The sequence below is a fragment of the Pseudopipra pipra genome, chromosome 1 (genome assembly GCF_036250125.1).
Source record: "Pseudopipra pipra isolate bDixPip1 chromosome 1, bDixPip1.hap1, whole genome shotgun sequence".
Taxonomy (NCBI): domain Eukaryota; kingdom Metazoa; phylum Chordata; class Aves; order Passeriformes; family Pipridae; genus Pseudopipra; species Pseudopipra pipra.
In genome coordinates, this window is record NC_087549.1 from 22574581 (window position 1) to 22591474 (window position 16894).

The window sequence follows — 16894 nt, forward strand, 5'->3', positions numbered from 1 at the left end:
ATAAATTAGAAACTCATCAGCCACAAGTTAAAATAGAAGGATATATGTTTTTCTACACTAAAATCTAAGGAATATTTGACATTATGCAGTATTAAATCAGCTAAAAGAAATATGACATTCAGCCTAAAGGGCTGGCCAAGGCAGTTTGGCTGCTGAACTGCAGTGCAACTCCCACAACTCATTATACTAGGATATCTAGAAACCACATGATACTTTTCGCTCCTAATTAATAGGATTAATGTTGGGACAAACCACAGGCTTGGAAGGTGAATGGGAAAAAATTCCCTTAACTTTGATAGGTACAAGATTCAGTTCTCTGAATTCGCCATTTGCCCAGAGCTTATTTGAAACTGCAGACAGTCAACACAACTGGGCAGTTCTGCTGCCTGCAGCAGGGGGCCCTGGGGTACCACTGATCTAAGCAATCAGTTCTGCTGTCTCTTCTACTTCTCCTTTTTCCCCCCTCTCAGTTTTCAGCTAAACAACTAAAGAAGCAATTGTTAGAAAGCATTTTTATTAATTTTGTTTCTATGGAGTTGTGTAGTTCACTTGATTCATGTCTTCAGCAAATATAATTACCTTATATGCGCCATATGTAGCCATTGCACAGATGAGAATCATAAGAAGAGAAATTGCAGTGGCAATGCACATATCTGGAAAAGAGACATCAAAAATCATTGCAGGCACTTTCAGAGCTTGGTTCAGTTATTTTGTCATCTACCTTTTGCAGAGCATCTCAAAGGGCAGGGTGAGAAATGGGTGGAGATGGGGTCAGGTGCATCATTCAGCCATTGCTGGAGGAAATCTCTAGCTTTCAGGGGGAACCTCCTAAACAGGAGAAGCACAGACAGTGCTTCTGCAAGCCTGCAGCCTTAAACTGTGCAAGCCACTGCAGCCTCTGTGAGGCTGTGGATATGAATGGTCTAATTTTTCTGAGGATTTTCAAAACTCAGGAGCAGCCTTGACAAGAAGACTATTTGCTGGTCATGATAACATCTGTAGTCAGAGAGTCTCTGCTTTTCTGCACTACAGATTGTTTCTGCACCAACAGCTGCTGTATACCACTGCTCACATATCTCTCTTCTGGAAAAGGAGAAAAACTGGCAGGTAAAGGCATCTTAGAGCAGAAATTACATCTTGAAAATTTTCATTTCAACCAAGAATACTACAGAGATGTATTTATTAACGAAGATGTGTAACTGTAAGGGAAGGTGAAGCAGTAAAGGATGGAAAATACTCTTTAAGATTTTGGTTGGAGTAATTACATGACTCCTATCTTTTTCTTTCATTGCTGTCCAGCTTTCAATTAACTTTTCTTAGATTTAAGAAGTTCCTAAGCCATGGACAGCTGGAAGGAGATCCCAGGGGAAAAAATTACATATGCTTGGTCTTTTCATATGCACTTCCCCCGATATCATTACAGGTCATTGTCAGGTTATCAGAAGTGAATTTCTGAACCCGACTTTATAATGAGTTTGGGAATGCAATGGTACATTGTGCCTACCTTTCCAAGGCTAAGCCAGTGCACAAAGAGGAGAGAGAACATAAAGTACAAAGGACATGACTTAAGAGATTCTGCCTCTGTTGGTATCTCTGAGGTACCTCCTGTTCACATTGCTGTCACCAGGTACATTTAAACTACCTGCCTTGATGAGGCACTTGGTGGACCTGAGACACACAAATACATGACAGCGTTCAGGCTGTTCACTACCCTGACTTTGGATGCATTCAAAGTGTAAAGATCACTTCAGCACAGAGTTGCCACACATCTAACTCCACCACAATGATAAGGAGCATCCCACAGCATGGGCCAGTTCCCTCCAACTCCCTGCAACTGCATCAAAATCAGGTTCTGGAGAGGTGCCTTGGAGCCTTCATTAAAGTACCTGAAAGGTCCTGACCTGGTAGCTGTGGACAGGTCTCACCTACCACCACCAAGGTAGCAGCACAGGTTCACCTGGGTCATGGCTGAAGAAGAAGGACAGACTCTAAATCTTATTGTCATTATTTCCAGCCTACCAGTATGATCATCCATGTAGAAGACAAAGGACCCAGTCCTTGATCCTCTCATGCCTAAGGGAAAACAAACCTTGCCCTAGTGCAGAGCTCTGACGACACTGATCCAGATTTATGCTGGCCCTTGACGCAGAGAGGAACCTGAGACTCGTGAAGCTGGTGGAAAAATGAGCAAGAAGAGACTTTTGCTGGCTGGTGAAGGCATCTCCAGATGGTGCTTATATTCTCTGGGCTACAGGATCCTTGGGCACTGTACCTACCAATGGCAGGATTAAGGATTTCAGAACCCAGGCCTCTTCTTTTCCAGGACACTGCATATGTCATGGGTTTCAAGAGTCTTGTTCTCTCCTCTTGCCCCCAAATTTTGTCCTTGTGATTGCATAGGGATTCAAACGCCACAGAAGTCCTATTGCAGAGTACTTCCTAATTTAATGGATTAAATTTAGTGGATAAAGTGTCCTTTCCTGACACTTGGAGAAGCACTGTAGTCTCAAGTCTGATGAGGCCCTGGATGTCCTTACTCACAGTGCAAATGCTCGAATCTTTGTCTTATTGTCCAAATAAGCAGGTCTCACCCAGGAGAGGGGCAAGCACTTAGCACTGAGTTTACCTGCACCCTTGTGCTCACTGCTTCCTTCACAGTGGCTTTCTGCAGCTCAGCTTGTGGGTGCTATGAAAGGCCATTGGGAGGCAGCTGGGGCCCCTGCTCGTAATTCAGGAGGGAATGACATCTCAGTGCATCATAAATTGCTCTTCAGATGCACCTCCTTCTCCTCTTAGATTGTGTGGAGAATCCAGACATCCAGTGCAGGTGTCTGAGCTGCACTGCTTTGACCAGTCTCTAGCCTTTTAGGAGCTGTAAAGGCTGTGATGTGCCTGTTAGAGGTGATCTGAATTCTGGCCTCAAGAGCAAGATGCAAAATAAACCTCTACTAATAAAAGGTACTGCAGCTTCTTCAGACACTTCTAGCTGTGTGGCCATTTACTCTGGCTGCCCACATACATCCTGTGAAATCAAATTTTTTTTTAATAGACCAGGTACAATTGAGGTAATGAAAGAAAAGAAGTGGAAATGGCTGCCTGTAGCCCCTAACCTCTTGTAAAAGAGTCTCTTGGACTCAATACTTTTATTCCGACCATCAGTTTGGAGGCACTGCTTACGTATTTATTCTGTCTGCTCTTAATCCTAACCACCTGTATCCAAGGGGAAGCTGCTGTCATTGTCACTTGCAGCAGATGCAGCAGTCACAGGCTCCACTTTGCTGGTTCAGAGCCAGAGCCTAGCAAACTGTGATGAACTTGACATTGAAGCTTGTCTGACACACTCATGCTCCCTGTCTGCAGTGTCTTCCTAGCTGTGCTCCACCATGCCAAGTCCTAGTTGGCTCAAGCTAGTTCTTTCTCATTTAAGGCTTCATTGGTTTTTTTGAGCTGTGTCAGCTTCAATTAATCAGAATGAAACTAGATATGTAGCACATTAAATGAGAAACTAACAAGGGTGTGTGATTTTTTTCCCCAGCCATGCTGTGCTTTCCATGACATTCATGGCTAGAAGGGCTGTACTTGGACCACTGAAGGGGTTATACAGCCTATTGCCTTAGATGGCTTTTTGAGTTTTCTCCTTGAGTTTAAAGAAATCAGTTGATTTTTATTTTTTTTCTTATACAGTGCAGTGAGATTCTACCTTCCCGTCGCTTTGGGGAGAAGATGCTGCGGGGGCTAGGCAGAGCTTCTGTCATGGGGTGCTCATGTGCATGGCAAGCTGCATCTGGAGCTCCCTCAAGTCCATCTCAAAATTATATCCTTGCCTTCCCCTCTCCTCTTGCAAAGGAGGCTGATGGCGGGTGCTGCAGGGACAGGGAGGACAGCCAGTGAGGCCAGTTCCCGAGCCAGGACTTGTGTGGTGTGTTAAAGACCTCAAATACTTCAGCTCATCACCTGCCCCAGCCCTGAAGTTAATCACTGGCTCACAGCTCTGACAGCAGGGGCCAGAAAGCTGCTGACCAGCAGCCTGTGATCCTCAGGCAGTTTCACCCTCTCTCCCAGCCTTATTTATCCAACAGCCTCCTTGCTGCCAGCTAAGGATTACTGCCTTGCTCTCTCCTCCAGGCTGCTTTTGCAAGCTGGGTGCCACTGCTGCCAGCTGCTGTGCAGCCTCCTGGGTCACAACCCACGCAGCAGTGGCATTTTCTCTCTGGTAACGGAAGAAGGCCAATGAGACGGAAAGAGTTTTCTGCACCTTTGAGCCCAGCACATTTTCCTCCAGAGGATATGTCTGGGGGGAAGATACTGCTCCAAATATGCTAAGCTGGGAGGGAATCTAGTTGTTTTCCCCCCTTCCCTGTAACATGGGGCTCATACTACATGGGTGATGTTGATGGACTGGGGCAGGAACGTACCTACCCTACTACTTCCATTTATCTCCCCAGCAGAAGTCCAAGGCTGTTGTCTGTAGGTTTACTAAAATTTTTCTATTTGAATTAATCTTTTTAAGTCCTGGGTGCATGTCATATTAGGCAGAGAGATCATCATATTATCCTGTCCTGCCCTGAGATCTCTGCTTGTCTCATCTGCCTGCCCAAGGGCAAGGACACAGGTAGATTTTGGCCTGAGTTGCTGACACTTGTATCAAAGTTCCTCTCAGTTTCTGTAGGGCACACAGAGGATTTCAGTCCTTGTTGTCATATGGCTTATGAAGTATCACACACATCTTTGACACCATGAAGGCAGTAAGTAAAACCAAGCAACACCCACTGCTGGCTTGGGCTGTTGACATTTCAGGATGATGGTCTGTGCGTCTGAAGAAGCTGAGCAGAAGGCTCAGGTGAATCCTCCTGGGAAGTCAAAATTAATTATAGGGCTTTTCCATCTCCTGCTCAGAGATTATTAGTCTTTTAACAGCAGCAGTATTACACTGAGCAGCTCACATGTTTCTAATTTTTTCTAGTCCAGCTTCTAGTTCATAGACTCCCTCAGGCCTAAGGAAATAATAAGAAGAAAGATGAGTCTAAATGGGCCCAGCTGAATATCCAGTACACAAGCAAGCCCAGCATTTTGCCCAGCTCCCAGATGTACATCTTGGAGAGCCAGCCAAACCACACACACTGGTGTCTTCCAGTACCTCCATCTGCCACATGGTAAGTCTTGGCAGACTTTTTTCTCTTTTGTTTCCTTTTCTAGAATACAAGGGAAAAGCAATAGCCTAGAGCTTTTTCTAAGTGTTCAGGTAAATCCTTTCTCTGTCTAATCAAACAGGCATCTTGGAGCCTCTGGTAATGCCCTGGGAACCACACTTTATCCTGAAATCAAGGCTGAGCAGTCCTTTGCAGAACTGACGATGCACTGGCATTTTCAAGCAGTTTGCAGAAGGCTGGCTGTGGCTTTGCAGCTCGCAGGAATTTTTCCCACTGCTGGCACAAAAAATTGAAAATTCTCCATAAACCAGACACAGACAGAAATACTTGTCAACAGAAATACATATCGATAACAACTTTGGGACCTTCTTTGGGATAAAAAATTATGCATCTTTTTGTATTTCATACAGATGGTTTCAGCGCATGCAGCTAACCTGACAAACATTTCTTCAAAAAAAGACAAATAAAAGTAGGAAAAGAGAAGTACATGGAAGTTTGTCTAATGATTTATCTCATAATAAAACATTTCTTCAGATTTGAACAAATATAGTCATACTTAAAGAAAAGAAGAAAGAAATTATCTCCTGCCAGCTATTTCCAGTAACTATAAAAGCCAGTAGCTTGATTCAGCTGCCTTTACTCAGTAAGGCATTAAACTGGAGGGAGTCAAAGAATAAAAGGAGACATTAATTCAAATGTTCATTCGTAATTTAACTGCCTGTGAAATGTTCCTTTTACCAAATGGAAATGAGGTCGCTTGGCCCACAAGCCATCCTTTTACAGACTTGCTGTGTTCACTTCAGAAGCCTTGATAAAAATATACAGAAAATACAATTTTCAAGTGTAGATGGAAATCCCCAATGTACTTGATCTGACAGCTACTGCATTACAAAACAGAATTACAATTTTAAAGCCTTGGGCACTGGCAGGCTTCTGATGTCGGCTATATAAAACCACACTGACAGACAGTCATTACCAAGGTTAATCTCTGAGAATTAGGACAAGGCAGTCAGTTTTAATATGTCAGAATCAGCTAGGAGCCCATCTGTATCTACTGTGGTCCTTACTTTCTTAAATCCAGTTATATAAAAAGATTTTTAGTCAGAAGTTGTAGGTGGTTTTTCATTGAAGACACAATAAAGGAGCAATCACCCCTTATCATTAATTTAATGTAGACCCTCAGGGTATATTTGCATTAAAGACCTTGTGGAAATAAGCATTCCTTAAATGATATCCAGCAGCTCTGACACACCATAGGGCAATATTTTTCTTTCATGTGGGGCTATTGCTTCTCCTACTGGCATTTTTATTAGGAATGAGGAAAGGACTTAGAGCCTTTTGCTGTGTATGAGTGCGATTCTGAGCACAGACACCAGTATGACTAGCAATAGACCTTGTTCCAGATTACCAGGAGAAATGTTGAATGTAATCATCTTGTTAGCAGAAACAAAAATAAACAGACATTTTTATCAAAATCACTTTGAGGGAAAACTTTTCTAGATATAAATTAAACAGTTAAATCAACAAACATTACCAAATAATTTGAAACAGTCATGGAAGAAAGAAACATTTGCAAAGGACAGGAGGTTTTGCAGGAGACAAATGGCCTGTCTCACCCTTTCCTGAAAGTGTATTGGAGATTTTCTGTGATGCCTTTCGGTGAGAGAATGAAGTGCCCCGTGTTATTGCTAATATGGCTATGACTGTACAGTTGGCATTTATGCTTGTATCTATTAGAACAGGTTTGTGCAAGTCATGCCATGTGCCTACGGGGGGGTGCATATATACATACAACATGAATGAACAGTTCTATAAATAGCAGTATGGGTTCTGATGCATGTCAGGCACAATGGGACACGGTGCTGGGAGGTGCAGAGACTCCGTATCTCCTCATGTCTTCTAAAATCCCCCTTGGGCTTTCAGCATCATGCTCAGGGATACATTTCCATGCCAAGAGCTGGCTCTGCCCCTGCCAAGCCAGGACACAGCAGAGCAGATGGATTGATTACTAACAGGTGGCAGATAAAGTTACAACTAGGAAACCAGTTTGAACTGTGCCATGAACACACCCTTCACAATAAAACTGCATCTGTAAGATACCAAGGTGAAGCAATAATTAAAATGACAGTAATTATTGAAACAACAGGACAATTATATAAGTGCTGGAGTATTCAGGCAGTTTGTACTTACTGGCATCATCCATAAATTCAAATTCACCCCCTAATTCAGCACTGGTTAGGTGGTACTGGTCAGGATCAGTCAGGGCACTCAGCAGAATCAACAAGACCACCGAATTGATAATCTACAGAGAGGAAAAACAGAAAAGGGTCAGGCTGTGAAAGTAATCCATGAAAAACCTCTGGTCAGCACTTATCCACCATAGTCCATGCCAACTATGACAGAGAATGTTTTCCAACTGTACAATTGTAGTATTTAATTAACACCACAATTAGTTTCTCTAGATTGGTGTAAGTAGGACCTATTTCCTCCCCAAGTGGCAGCATGAAAATGAAACAAAATGTGCATTACCTCTTTTCATTCCAACTCTATCCCATCAGAAAGGTTTCTGTTGTTCTCTCAGACTATAAAACATGTTAGCACCACCATTTTGTTCTCCTGCAAAAACTAAAATCAGTTGAAACCAGTAATTTTGAGAATATTACAAATGGGTGCTGTAGTCAAGGAGTATTAGCATGGCAGAGCTGGAATTGGGGACAGGCCCTGTTAAATTGTTAGATGATCAAAGAGGAGCTGAACTGCTGGAAAAGATTGTATTTTAAGAGCCCATGAGTGATGAGCTGATTTATGTGAGCTGTTAAATGAGGAGGCCTGGGGGGACAGGAGGACGTGGCAATGGGAGCCCAGTGTCTGATGTTCATATTCCTGTGTCATATGGCACAGAGAGATATTCACATCCACCAAGGCCTTGGCTATGACATGAAATTAGTGAATTAAATGCCAAGAATATAGTACCAAGTGATTCAGTAGAAGAGGATTGTCAAGTATCAGTTATGAGCAGATCGGAGAGGTAGCCAAGAGCTGTATTTTAAAACAAATCTGAACAAAATGCTCATATCACTTCGAAGTAAAGAGGGCTAATTGCAGAAAAGAAGATTGTTCAGCATGACATAATACAGTCAGGCTAAAAGCTTATACTACAGAACTAGGAAGATAACTGGTGAACAAGAAAATGGAGAGAAGAAAGCTCATAATGAAATATGCTGGGAAAGATGGATTTTTGTTGCTTTGGTTCTCACTTTGAAGTCATCCCTACCTGATCACAGGTTATTAACAGCAACAAAAAGGTGTAGGAACAGAGGCTGTTGTAAGACATAACAGGCTAGAGAATTTCTTGGGTAAGATAAAAGCTTTTTGATAGGGAAATTCCATCAAGTTTAGCTGATACTGGATCTGTTAGCAGTCTTTGAAAAACTGTTGAGAATAGACTGAGTTCACAAGACAAGGAAAGAGCAAGCACAGTTTATGCCTTTTCAAAGCAGGAAGGCTACATAATGAATTTCTAGCTAGATTGTGAGACTTAAAAACAAAATAAACCCAAGAACAGACAATCAAACAGTCTCCCCATTAGCACTTAAAATTTGTACAGTCATAAGCAACAATCACAGTGGGCTTGTCAAGGACAAACTGTAAGTAATTAATCTTATTTTCCTTCTCTGACAGCCTAAGAGGGCCTCATGGACAGGGCAAAAGTAGTAGGATATCATCTCTTTGCATCTTAGCACACCTTTTGACATTATGAGACTCTCATAAAGGAGCACGGAAAACCTGGTTTGGTTGAACACGCAGGAAGGTGAGTGCACAGCCAGCTGGACAGCTGTACTGAAAGAACAGTTGTCAAGGAGGCATAGCCAGCACAGAAGATATATTGATTAGGGTTTTCCAGAATCATCGAAAAACTTAGTACTTCAAGTCACTTGTGACTTGTACTTTTCTTTAATTTGCAGACAATGTCAAACTGCAAGCACTTCAGGAGATAAGATTAAAACAATTTTGACCAACTAGAGCAGAATTCAGACAACAGAGCCCAATTCCGTACCAACAAGCACAGAGCATCACATTTGTCACTGAAAATAATCGAGTAGGTGACAGTTCCTCAGAAAGGAGTCTGGGTATGACAGTGAATGAACCGAGCGTGACTCAGTGGCATCCCACAAGCTCATCTTGTGGTTACATGGTGGTGGGCAGTACTGCAGAAACCTGAGTAGTAGATGCACAAGCCACCTCCAACTCGCCCTCCTGCAGAAAGGGTCCAATTCAAAGCCCTTTAAAACACACAAAGAAAAACCCTGGGGAGGATCCTGCAACAGAACAGAGGGCAATCAGACATCTGGAAAGTCAGACTGACAGGGAAAAAACTTGGGTTGCTTAGCAAGGAAAAGGTAGAGACAGATGCTCTCAGTCTTTTATGTGCAGAAAGGTGGAGAAAAGAAGGAGGCAATAGACATTCCTCCAGATCCAGTGGGAGATAAGTAAAGTAACCGACTTAAATGACAGCAAATGGGAATTTCAGTTAGGAAATTAAGTTCAGCATCTTGCTGAACAACAAGAACAATCAGACAGCAGAAGAGAGTGTCTGAAGGGGGTTTGAGATCTTCATTTCTGCATTTTTACATAGGACAGCTTAATAGTTTTGTGTTGGGAATGCTGTAGCCATGGACGGTCTTGTCTTGGCTTTGAAGACATCAGATGGCTATCAACATCCAAAGTTACATTCTATAAATCCTACTAGTTTTTAACATTACGTATAACTCTACATTGCAATCCAGTTCTTGCTTTATACTCCTTTGTGAAAGCCTAGAGGACGTAGGTCGGTAACAAAAATACTACCTAAGAAGAGTACTCAACCAATCAATCAAGACTATAAAATGTATAGAATGTTTCTATATTAAAGGCATATAGGTTTTTTCATAGAGATATAGTCAGGAATAGTCATAAAATACTGACCTAGGCACTCTACTTTCTCCTTATGCATATGTCCAGATTCAGATTATGTGTTTGTCAGCACTGCCTTTAAATCCCTGTATAAGACACAGATTGTGTTTGCCTGATCTGAAGTCTGCTGCAGTCAGTAGGAATCTCTCTAATGCTCTTTAGTGCATCACTTTTCTGTTCTATCAGGTTGTTCTCCTGAGATCCTCATAATGGTCTCTGAGCATCATCCAGCTGTGCTGTCAGCAGTGCAAGCGAAATACACCATGTGTTTGTTTGCTCACCCTCTTTCTCCCAGAAATGTGTGCACAGTTGGGTGTATTGTGTTCATTAGGGTTTTCCTTTTGTTTTGAAAGTGATGTGACCGTCGAATTTTGAAAAATGCTTTAGTGCATAAATTCAGCGTGCCTAAAAACTTACTGATGTAACATTTTCCAAGGACACATAATCAAGGACAAGAGCATAAAGAATGATTCCCTGTTGATAAATGCAGTTGGTATGCAAGCTGAAATCTCCATTCTAGGAAAAGCAAAGAGATTTTTCTGCTCTCTCTGTGGGGCCAAGATTTCCTTCAAGATGTTTTACATTCCTTCAGCAACAAATAGTGTAACAAGCAATTAGTAATGCCTAGAAAGCATTTTCATTATGCAAATTTTCAGTAAGGAGCTAAGCCCTATACCTTCCCAAAGAGCCACATTGACCTCCTTTTATGGATGGAGAAACAAAAACACGTCCATGAACATGCAAGAGGGTGGTGTTCAGTGCTAAGAATGAAATGCAAGACTTTGCACTATCAAGTCAGAACTGTGACCACTATGTCCTGTGGTTGGTTGTGGCCATAGGGCTACCCAGGGTTACAGAAGAGGAGCCCCAGGGGCACTAACAGGCCTTACTGGCCCTGCACAGCCCTACTTTGGGCCTCCCCACACCCCTGCTGATGACCCAAAACCCCATCCAGCTCAGCCTTGGGTCATCAGTCCCTGTCCCAGTGACACCACAGGAGTGCCAGTCTCCAGCCACACTTCCTGGATGGACCCTGTAAATGCATATTGCAGCTTGTCTCCAGTTGTGTTCCTGGTCTCAGCCCCTTTTGCTCCTGGTTGGACTCCCTGGTTCATCGCCTTCCCTATTGGGGCTGTTGGTGGACCCCTTGATCAGCCTCAGCCCCCAGTTCTGCTCCTGGGCTCTGTCCCTGCAGGATGGTGCTCAGACTGCCGTAACAAGACTGGACAGAGATCCCATGGAACGTCCTAGAAATACCCAAGAAATATTCTTATCCTGATATAGAAACAAAATAATAATTAAAAAAAATCCCAAGATCCTACTTCTCTGGCAGTCAGAAATACATCCACCTTCTCATTGATGAAGAGGAAGAAAACAACTCTGCTTTGTAGAGATCCCAAAATGTATAACATAAATGGGGAAAGAGGAAATATTAAGTAGGAGATAGATAGTCCAAATACTGGAACATTAATTGGATTTCCTGCTCTGGGCTTACAAAACATAATTTCAGATTTGAGCAGAAGATATTTTAGACAGTATCAATTGTGTGAGAAATGGTGCATTCAGACATGAGGGAGAAAGGCAGCACATGCAGAGGCTGGGACCAGCACTGCCAGCCACTGCTGCTGCTTCCATCTGCACTGTGATAAAGAACCAGCAGCTTATGCACGATGTGAGGCAGTTCTGCTGGAAAGAATGTGCAGTGTTTAGGATGCAAGTAAACAACCTCATGTCTTCCACAGACAGCATCCAGCATTCAGAAACTATATAATGCACTAAAATTTCAGACCTCTACCACCAACGAGTGAGAGGCCTTCTTCTCCATGCAATTTGTTCCAGAGACAGCAGTGAATTGTGGGGACCTGGAAGGTGTCAGGAACCACTGCATCAAAAAGTGATGAGAAAATGAGTACCACTATAATTTTAGAACCTTCACAGAAGTGCAGCTGCATGGTATCTATCCCAGCTTATGTGAAATGAAATTAGTTCCAGCAGCTTCTAAGAGCATGCCATTGACATAGAACTACTCGATTCCTAACTCAAGCAGACAGAGAAGTGCAACGTACGTGGATGCCTGCAATCACCAAAAGAATTGCCTGGAGTTACAACAGCTTAATTTCTCCCTGTCTTTCTCCAGCTTACAGTCAAGAGCGGAAATAAAATTGCTCTGGTAAAGGAGTTTAGAAGAGGAAATATTAAGCTGCATTAAAAATACAGCCATGTATCTATTCAAGTTCATAGAGTCGCCTCTACAAATATTCTACTACAGCTGTCCTAAGACTTCCTAATGCAATGAAGAGAGACCCCATATTTATGGGAAAAAGGAAGGAAAATCCTCTAGCTTGACTTCTATGAGGGTTCAATTTAAAACTGAATCCATGCATGTAGCAGTCTGCATGTTCTCTATGTGGTGCAAGATGTAAATACTGTTGTAATTCTGTGTCTGTTTTCAGCTTCACTGAACTCAAGAGAGATCCACTTAAGCACATCCCTTAAATCTCTGCACTGGTGGAGAACTAACTCCCTCCCTGCATCCCTCTATGGTTCCAGAGAGCTGGTTTACTGACAGTGAGCACCCCAGTAATATGTAGGTATAAAAAATATACTTTTAGATAAGGGGAGAAAAATAGAAAACTACAAAGATAAACTTGATTTTTATGATCTAGAAATACTAAAAAAAATAGATTTAATGAAAAAATTCTGGGCTATCCTTCAACTTCCTGTAACCCGTATTATTGAATTGTAATAGTGTGATTGATAGGGGCAGCTAGTTACAGAAAACATCACTGTAGTTTCCTCTGTAGACCCAGAACTACCAGAGTTGAGCTACCAGATGAAAGAGGAGATGATGTTTCTGACAAAAATGGTTGTGACTGAGCAGCAAATAACAGTAGCTTTCTCCAACGTCTTTGAACAGTGAGCCACCTCTGGATGTCACTGACCAAGGTTCCTAAACCTTGGCCAGGTTTTGAATTGGCACACACAATTCTAGCATATTTTTAATACCCACAAAACTGGCAGGGTTTACTTTGTTGTCCTCTTCAAGTATCCTCTTCAATAGTATCCAGAGATACTATTGAAGCAAATCACCAAGGACACTAATTTTACTAGTAAGAAATCCCAATTGTTTTTAATAAAACTGAAGAAAATCTCAAGCAGAACTCCCGTACCCTCTATCTTTCTTCAAAAAACTGAAGGCAATTTTATGATTCTAGGTACTTGTTTTCTATAGAACCTATAGAAACAAAACCCCAGTCTTAAACTATTTTTGCTCTTTGAAACTTAACAGAAGAATATTTTCTAGTATTTGGATATTTCAGTATTACTATTAGAAAAAGTAAGAATGTATGTAAAATATCTATTTAAGTACCTCAACATCTTTATTTCTCCCCATCTACCTTTTCCTCCTCACATGGCATGTTCTTTGCATTGTTCTTGATTTTTTTTTCTTTTAGCATAAAAGATACTAATAAAAGCAAGAACACTTTTGTTCATCAAGAGCACACAAGAACTGCACAAAGGTTAAAAAAAAAAAATCAAGTTTAGGGTTTAACTCCATACCTCACGGTAGATTTGCACTATCTGGGGTGCCTCTCCCAAACTTCTGTTAGCAATGATGATGAGTTAAGGTTTATGAACCATTGCCCTGTATAGGCAGATTTTGCTATGTGATTTCTCTCTCTGCTCATTAAGCAAAGTTTTGTGTTTGCTGGGTTTTTTGTTGGTGGTTTTTTTTCCTGAATTCTGACTAAAGAAGAAACAAGGAGGAAATTTTAGCAATAAAGGTTTTAGAGCTGACCACTGTGCATAGCAGGCAAACAATGAACAAAGGAATGAGGTCCCTCCATATGCACAAGTTTCTTTACAAGTGTCATAGCACTCAATCACTTTCCCCCTCAGGGCACAGGAGCTACATCAGAGCACACCTCAGTCACTAGCCTGAACTCCAGGAATGGAGCAGCAGGAGAACCCTGGCTGTCAGAGTAGACACCTCTCTCTTTTTTGCGCTGTGTAAACCTTCTGCCTCATGCTAATGAAAATGTTTCAACTTCCCAGTGCTGGGGGACAAGCTACTGGTATCTTAGCGATGCAAAAGTTAATATGTGGTCCAAGGTAGGAAACCCAGCCACAGTCATCTAATGAAACAAAACAGCCTGAAGAGAAATCGAAAGATGGCTACTTAAACTTGGGTTAAAAGGGGATCCCTGACCCCTTCAACCAGTGAAATTCATTTTCAGACATTATTACTGAAGGCAAAAGGTTGGAGGAATACAGAAAAAGATGAGCTATTTATTCAGGAAATGCAAGTGCTTACAAAACATTTTAAAAACAAAATACAAACCTTCCTGCTTCAGGTCATTGCCCAACCTTAAAATAATAGGAGAATAAAAGAAAATGTTGTCCCTGCACAAGTTGTTCTTTCTCCCTTCCCAACTGCACTGCAATAGGGAGAGCATTAGTCAGGTCAGAAGTAGTGATAAGGTTTTTATGTTGTTTAGTCTGGAGAAGACAGGGTAGAGTCTGCAATTCTTGTTGCTGTTTTTCTATATTACGCATGAGAAATCAAAGAATCATCCATGCAGGCTCAGATTAGCGTATTACAAAGTGCATATTATAGAGAGCATATAATAGAAAGCTGCATAAAGTATTTCAATCAGACTTTATTCATAATTTCTACTTCGATTGCTTGGACACTAAACACTGAACTTTAAAGGCTATGCTGATTTAATTGATATAGGAAGTCCAGCATAACTTACCAGCACCATACAAAGAACTCAAGTATTGCCTACTGCCAGCCTTTCAACAGTCTTAAATCCCAAAGCACAAGCTGTCTGTTATTGATGAAATATGGCAATGATTAAATTTATTTTAAAAAAAATAGATGGACAGATTGTGCAGGATGGACACTATTGGTTTCTGCCTTCCTAGAGATAGAGTTTAATTTATTATGTACTTAATCTTAGTCCTTTCTTGGTTTAAGGAAATAGGATATTTTTATGTAAATTAATTAGTGGATTCAGTGTTACTTTTACATTGCATTTAAAGAAAGTTGAACCTCTATCTCAGCAAAGTCCTAAAAATTATTGCTGAGGTCTTCTGCCTAGCAAGACCTCCAGGGAAATATTTATGGGGAAATATAATCATATACCCATGTTCAAATTATATCATTGCCAGACCAACTCACCATTTCTCCTAAAGGTCACTTGGTTCAGGATGTGGTGGAGAGCTAGCAAAGAGGTGGTATGCAATAATACCTTGCTAGAAAAAAGGTTGTTCAACTGGCCAGTTGGGATTTGTTTGGTTTCTGCATTTGTACTTGACTTCCAAAAACGCATGTTTGAGTCTTGCAGGTGACTGTGAAAGGTTGAGGGCAGATCTGCTAAAGTGAGGCTGTGATGTGAGCTGTGGCAGCTCCCATGGCCTTAGACCTTTGTGTGAACTTGTGACAGAGGACAGGCCAGTACACACAGCTCAAGGCACCTGGCCCTGGCCAGTGGCTGGTGTGTCTCACCCACACCAGCCCACAACACTGTGCTCAGACTCACAACACTGTGATCTCAACAGTCTGTGCTCAGACCCACCTCTAGCCTCTTTGGACATGTGTCACTGCACTGGTGAGAGGACTGTGCCTCAGCTTCTGACAGCAAGTCGCACATGCCCAATTAATTAAAAAAAACCCCAACAAAACACCAAAACACAATGAATCTTCAATCAATCATTCCTATGTAGCCACCACAGGCAATATCTACAAAAGCCATGCAAGTGACTGACTGCATCCTTGAATCACTCTGCAACCCAAGGCAGGGATTTAGTTATGCAAGGAAGAATTTGAAGGATGATAGAGTACAGATAATTATTGAAATAGTAAAGAACATGATCACATGCATCCAAGTCTGTCTGGGCACAGCTGTTTCACTGTTGAGAAATGCACCTCTGCAAGGTGAAAATCTCCCACAAGCCTGTGTTTCTGCCAAAAGCATTTGTCCTGTCTGTTTTAAGTAGCTTAATATATCTCCAGATAGAACAAGATCTTGCTCAGCACATGCCAACAATGAAAAGAAAAACAGTCACTGCACTCTAAAAAGCTCTTCCAAGGTTAGGTACTAGGATGACAGTAGTCAGAGCTGATTGCAGACATCTGAAAGAGAGCTGACCCACAGGAGGTCCAGGAACAGTGCACTAGGCTCAAATCCATATTATTCCTTCAATAATGCCTCCCTGGCAGAATCACCTCAGATTGACCAGGAGCATTCTCGTATTCCTTGAGCAACAAGTGTGGGTTTTAGAATCTTATTCTGCCGTGTGGAAATTTGGAGCTTTAAACCTCCAGCCCTGCTGGAGAACAGGACAGAAACTCCCCTGCACGTTTTCAAGTCTTGACCACTTCAAACTTCCAGTCAAAGCATAAACCTCACAATAATACCAGATAAAAAGAAAGCAGCCAAGGAAATTAGTTCCTGGCTATTTTGCAAAATCTGTTCCGTACGTCCAGAAATATATAAGACTAATTGCATTTTCACTGACGTCAGTCTAATCAACGATCAGTTTATGAAGCTTAATGTGTTCTCCTCTGGCTCACTAGGAGATACATATTAACCTTCAACAGAACTTCTAAACACATTTTACTTGATTAACCTAAAAACTCCTCTCCTTTCTATAAATATATTCATGATTTTTGTATAAAAGCCCAAATGTAATTATAGCATGCTGGACTCCTAATAGGATTCTTTCCTTCAACAAGCATTTATGTAAACTTTGCTCCTCTTACAACCAGCCATCTGTTTTCTCAC

General features: G+C 41.7%; 1 protein-coding gene across 1 annotated transcript in view; it reads right to left on the minus strand.

Moving 5' to 3' along the window:
• The window catches only part of LAPTM4B (lysosomal protein transmembrane 4 beta), a 59780-nt gene that overhangs the window by 35995 nt on the left and 6891 nt on the right, over positions 1-16894 (minus strand). The window contains exons 2-3 of the mRNA XM_064648111.1: positions 7341-7452; positions 580-653 (exon numbers count right to left, since the gene is read on the minus strand). Coding sequence (XP_064504181.1) covers positions 580-653; positions 7341-7452 — 186 coding nt within the window. The remainder of the gene's footprint in view (positions 1-579; positions 654-7340; positions 7453-16894) is intronic.